This window comes from Pongo pygmaeus, chromosome X, assembly GCF_028885625.2.
Source record: "Pongo pygmaeus isolate AG05252 chromosome X, NHGRI_mPonPyg2-v2.0_pri, whole genome shotgun sequence".
Classification (NCBI taxonomy): domain Eukaryota; kingdom Metazoa; phylum Chordata; class Mammalia; order Primates; family Hominidae; genus Pongo; species Pongo pygmaeus.
The window spans coordinates 112,248,483-112,254,844 of NC_072396.2; the positions used below are offsets into that span (position 1 = coordinate 112,248,483).

General features: G+C 39.3%; 1 protein-coding gene across 3 annotated transcripts in view; it reads left to right on the forward strand.

The window, feature by feature from the left end:
- Positions 1 to 5,704, forward strand: part of VSIG1 (V-set and immunoglobulin domain containing 1) — a 35,293-nt gene extending 29,589 nt beyond the window's left edge. For 2 of the 3 annotated variants that reach the window (XM_054471827.2, XM_054471828.2), the window contains 2 exons: positions 2,586 to 2,727; positions 3,556 to 5,704. In XM_054471827.2, the coding sequence (XP_054327802.1) occupies positions 2,586 to 2,727; positions 3,556 to 3,889 (476 nt within the window). In that variant the 3' untranslated portion in view covers positions 3,890 to 5,704. The remainder of the gene's footprint in view (positions 1 to 2,585; positions 2,728 to 3,555) is intronic. The other variant, XR_008497118.2, reaches the window with a different exon arrangement.
- The last annotated feature ends 658 nt before the right edge of the window (positions 5,705 to 6,362 follow it).

Here is a 6,362-nt window from a genome sequence, read left to right on the forward strand (position 1 = left end):
CAGGCTGATATGATGAATGACCATCCTAATATCTAATGCTCACATAATAATATATGCCATATGCTGCCCTAAATCCTTTACAAAAAGCAATTTGTTTAAGCTTCACAAAATCACTAGAAGGTAAGTATTACTATTCAATAATAAAAAAGAAGCCTTTCTGATAACAGCAGGCTGAATTTCTCTTTTTGATGCTGTTGGTAAATCCAGGTGACACTGTAGCTCTGACAAACATATACCTTGCAAAGATCTGCCACTAATAATAATAGTATTATAATAATAACACTTGTACCCACAATCACGGTAGCTACTATTTGTGGAGCACGAATTATGCTGAGTATTATCTCACTCTTTCCTCCCAACCACCCCTATCTAGGGAGGCAGACTATTGTTGGCCTCATTTTGCTGAAAAGAACACTGAAGCTCAGGGAAGTAAATGACTTGCCCAAGGTCATCCAGTTAGTAACTGGCAGAGCCAGGATGCCTGTAACCTCAATTTTCCTGTTCAAAGGTGCTTACTCACTCTCTGAGTGTAAGATTTAAGACTCCTGGAATTGTCCAGTTGAGCTGACCCAGGGGCAACCCCTCACAAGGAATATCTCACCAAACATCTCAAGGATCACTTAATAACACTTAGGATCTTGTCTTTTTCAAACTTACTTTGAATTTGTGGTTTTAATATATGCCATATCCAGGGGTGTCAAGTTCCAGTGGGTTTTTGCTCTTCCTATGCAGCTGAACTTTCTTCCTTTTATTTCTCCTGAAGTTTGCTCCTTTATTCTCATATCACTTTCAGCTATTTTTCCTGCATCATTTCTGTTATCTTTCTTTAGAATTCCCTCAATATCTTTTTGCCTTCTCAGGGGTACAATCATACTGCAGATGTGGAGATATGTAGGATTTGGACTTGAGCATTGCTTCCTTTCTAGTCTTTTTTCCAATGATGTCCAGCACTGCCTTCCTGTCTCCCTCCCACATCCCTTCTTTCTTCCTTCCTTCCTCAAATATTTATTGAATATCTACTGTGTGCCAGGGACTGTCCTAGGTGATAGAGATACAGAGATAAAGAAGATGTATGTCATATACTCAAGGAGCTCACAGTTCAGCTAGAGGGAAAAACACAACTAAAACATGCTAAATCCTATAATAGAAGTCTGAACAGGGTCTATAGAGCACCAAGGGAGGAACAATTATGCTTATAGAACTGGGATGGCTTTACCAACCAAGTGCTATTTGAGCAGGATCTTGAAGGAACTTGCAAAGCCTCGTCATCTATAAAATGGGAAAGTTGAAGGATGACAGTAGAGCAGCAGGCTTAGGAGGGCAACCAGGTCATGATGGGGAAAGAGAATGGAGGGCTTCACATGGCATGTCTCTGAGGGAAAAATCACAAGAAACCGATATATCATCTGATATGTTTGAATCAATTGAAAGAAGTTTAATGGTTTTGTTGGAAATTTTGGGATGAGTGATAATGCATTTATTAATCCCCAAATGAGGCAATTATTAACCTCTGGGAAAATTTTTGTAAATGTTGTACAAGAAAGAATCATGGTATACTGTGTTCCTCAGCTGTGAACAATATTTATATAGCCATACTACTGCAAACTTGGATTTAACTAAAACTTGTGATAGAACTATTTTGGAAGAATGTGGTGGGTGTGAGGGGAGTGGTGTAAAAGAGCTCAATCTCCAACTTCTAGGGTATGAAGTTGAAAGAAAATGATGGAAATGGAAAAAAGGTAGGACATATCAGAGCAAACATAATAAAAACATGGGGGCAAGAAGACTTTTAAGAAGAGTTAAGAGTGGTTGCCTTTCGTGAATGGGACTCAGAAATGGGAAGGAGTCGGGCAGGGAACTGCTGTTTTTGTGAGACATGTAGTAGAACTATTTGACTTTTTAAACTATTCACTTATATGCTCTTAATCATAAAAAGTTAAAGGAATTATTATCAGGCAGCTCAAAATATAAGGTGTCCATCCTTGTGTGAGGGGAAGCAGATGGGGATGGGTTGGCTTATAACTCAGATGTGGTCTTCCAGAGACAACACCTCAGGGCTTGAAGGTCTGGTGCTCAGCTGGATAGTGTCCCACTCGTTAAGTTTGTCCATAGACCGAGACAATAAACCAGATGCCTGTTTATCAAAATGGGCATATCACTTCCCAGTGACCAGAGTGCATGAGGTTCCTTCGTAAGCATGGACGCCGTGGGGGAGGTTTTTAGGGACCAATTTCACCGGGCTCTGGGAAAGCCTAGTGAAATGTCCCTGCCTGTAACAGAGGCTTATCTCTAGTGACCAGATCACAACTCCATGGTGTCTCAAGACTCTTTTCTCTAAATCCCATTTCAAAAGCAACCCCACCTCCTCCAAGTTGGCCACATTTTATTCTTTATGTACACAAATGTCAATAGTCTTCTCCCACTGTGAGTCCAAATGACAGAGTTCTAGGGGTTTCCATTTCCCTAGCCTATACAAATCATTTTCCCACTATGTGAATAGCCCTGATATTCCCCACTAGTCACAAACACACATTATAAAATGACAATATATTCCACTTTATTAACCAGCTGCTTGTATCCTTCAGATCCAGAAGTTGGAATCATTGTTGGGGCCTTGATTGGTAGCTTGGTAGGTGCCACCATCATCATCTCTGTTGTGTGCTTTGCAAGGAATAAGGCAAAAGCAAAGGCAAAAGAAAGAAATTCTAAGACCATCGCGGAACTTGAGTAAGCCTTCATTTTGTTGTCTTTACTTGAATACAAACATTTCTCAGTCATGTCTCTTTCAGTCATCAATTCCTAAGCACTCCTTTTAGCATAAGATATCAGAGGTATCTTTCTGTTTACTCTCATTGAATTTAAAAAAGAATGATGATGGCTGCTATTTATTGAGTGCTGTGTGCCAGGCTCTGTTCTAAGCACTTTATGTACATCAACTCATTTAGCTATCACAACCGTTTTAGGTCCAAGAAAACGTTTTCATATATAGTACTAACATACTTGTCTTTATACCAACACAGTCATGAAATATAATTTTAATTTTTTTTATGGAACAAGAGACCCACAAGGACAGTGCCCAGGGAACACGGAAGTTAGAATGTGGCCCAGCCCACAGCCCATGCTCTTAATGACTCTATTTCTTCCCTAGTGTGTACCACACTCATTCATTTTTTCATCTCCTTGCTTCTACAACTATATATTGGGTATCAACCAGGTGCCAAGTATTGTACTAGATGGAGTGAGAAATAGAGATGCATCAGAGCTATGGATTTGGACCTTAAAGACCTTATTAGATTCTTAGACTCTTTCATTCTGACATTAGTTTTCCCACCTTGAAACACTGCTCTTTCTTAAACTTTCATGATATTGTTGAGACCTAACCTTTCTGAACTCAAAATGACGTATGGCCTGACAATGAGTCAGAATATCAGAAATAACAGATTTCCTGAAGTTTGGGACCTGTGGTCATTGAAGCTACAGAACATATGGTTTCACATGAAATTTCAAAGTTAGCATCTCCCTAACTTGTTCTTTTCTGGGCCTTCTTTCTTGCAGGCCAATGACAAAGATAAACCCAAGGGGAGAAAGCGAAGCAATGCCAACAGAAGACGCTACCCAACTAGAAGTAACTCTACCATCTTCCATTCATGAGACTGGCCCTGATACCATCCAAGAACCAGACTATGAGCCAAAGCCTACTCAGGAGCCTGCCCCAGAGCCTGCCTCAGGATCAGAGCCTATGGCAGTGCCTGACCTTGACATCGAGCTGGAGCTGGAGCCAGAAACGCAGTCGGAATTGGAGCCAGAGCCAGAGCCAGAGCCAGAGTCAGAGCCTGGGGTTGTAGTTGAGCCCTTAAGTGAAGATGAAAAGGGAGTGGTTAAGGCATAGGCTGGTGGCCTAAGTACAGCATTAATCATTAAGGAACCCATTACTGCCATTTGGAATTCAAATAACCTAACCAACCTCCACCTCCTCCTTCCATTTTGACCAACCTTCTTCTAACAAGGTGCTCATTCCTACTATGAATCCAGAATAAACACGCCAAGATAACAACTAAATCAGCAAGGGTTCCTGTATTACCAATATAGAATACTAACAATTTTACTAACATGTAAGCATAACAAATGACAAGGCAAGTGATTTCTAACTTAGTTGAGTTTTGCAACAGTACCTGTGTTGTTATTTCAGAAAATATTATTTCTCTCTTTTTAACTACTCTTTTTTTTTTTTTTTTTTAGACAGAGTCTTGCTCCGTCACGCAGGCTGTGATCGTAGTGGCGCGATCTAGGCTCACTGCAACCTCCGCCCCCTGGGTTCAAGTGATTCTCCTGCCTGAGCCTTCTGAGTAGCTGGGTCTACAGGCACGTGCCACCATGCCTGGCTAATTTTTTTGTATTTTTAGTAGAGACGGGGTTTCACCTTGTTAGCCAGGATGGTCTCCATCTCTTGACCTCATGATCTGCCCACCTTGGCTTCCCAAAGTTCTGGGATTACAGGCATGAGCCACTGCGCCCGGCCTCTTTTTAGCTACTCTTATGTTCCACATGCACATATGACAAGGTGGCATTAATTAGATTCAATATTATTTCTAGGAATAGTTCCTCATTCATTTTTATGTTGACCACTAAGAAAATAATTCATCAGCATTATCTCATAGATTGGAAAATTTTCTCCAAATACAATAGAGGAGAATATGTAAAGGGTATACATTAATTGGTACATAGCATTTAAAATCAGGTCTTATAATTAATGCTTCATTCCTCATATTAGATTTCCCAAGAAATCACCCTGGTATCCAATATCTGAGCATGGCAAATTTAAAAAATAACACAATTTCATGCCTGTAACCCTAGCACTTTGGGAGGCCGAGGCAGGTGGATCACCTGAGGTCAGGAGTTCGAGACCAGCCTGGCCAACATGGCGAAACCCCTTCTCTACTAAAAATACAAAAATTAGCTGGGCGTGGTAGCGCGTGCCTGTAATCCCAGCTACTTGGGAGGCTGAGGCAGGAGAATCGCTTGAACCCAGGAGATGGAGGTTGCAGTAAGCCGAGATTGTGCCACTGCACTCCAACCTGGGTGACAGAGTGAGATTCCATCTCAAAAACAAAAACAAAAACAGAAAACAAACAAACAAAAAACAAAAAATCCCCACAACTTTGTCAAATAATGTACAGGCAAATATTTTCAAATATAATTTCCTTCAGTGAATACAAAATGTTGATATCATAGGTGATGTACAATTTAGTTTTGAATGAGATATTATGTTATCACTGTGTCTGATGTTATCTACTTTGAAAGGCAGACCAGAAAAGTGTTCTAAATGAACTCTTAAGATCTATTTTAGATAATTTCAACTAATTATTTAAATAACTTGTTTTACTGCCGGTACATTCCACATTAATAAAGCGAAACCAATCTTATATGAATGCTAAATATTACTAAAATGCACTGATATCACTTCTTCTTCCTCTGTTGAAAAGCTTTCTCATGATCATATTTCACCCACATCTCACCTTGAAGGAACTTACAGGTAGACTTACCTTTTCACTTGTGGAATTAATCATATTTAAATCTTACTTTAAGGCTCAATAAATAATACTCATAATGTCTCATTTTAATGACTCCTAAAGCTAGTCCTTTTATAAACAACTTTCTTGACATAGCATTTATGTATAATAAACCAGACATTTAAAGTGTACAATTTGATGAGTTTTGACAGAGTACATACCCATGAAACCACCACACCCATCTAGAGAGAAAACATTTCCAACAGCCCAAAATGTTTCTTCATGCCCCTTTGTGCAATTGCATCATTGCCCTGGACCTAGGAAATCACTCAGTGTTTTCCATCACTAGAGGTTAACTTTGCCTTTTCTTGGCCCTCATACATATGGGATGATACAGTATGTACTTTTTTGTGTCTCACTTCCTTCTAAGGTGAATCCTTTTTAAACGAAGTAGTGAGTTTCTCATTTATCACTTTCAGATTTTCATGTAAAAGATTTTCTTAACTGCAAACTCCTTTCTATATAGATCATAACCACACAGATTGAGGTAGAGTCTCTGTAGGTTTTAAGGAGAGTTAAAATGGAAATTAACATTACACTTATCTAGAGCCATGGAGAGAAGAGATAGCCAGCATTTATTTCTGCATTTTCTTCGATGTGTCCATTTTCAGAAAATGTCAGGGATTTCTGATGCATCTATAATTTCATTCATACTAAATATGATAGTATGGTATATGGCGTCTCATTGACACAAGAAACAAAATAATGAAGGTCTTAAGAATGACCTAATATTTAGAGATTAAAAAGTAAATAACAGTGTAAACATCTCAATTACCAGAATGCCCAAGTAGC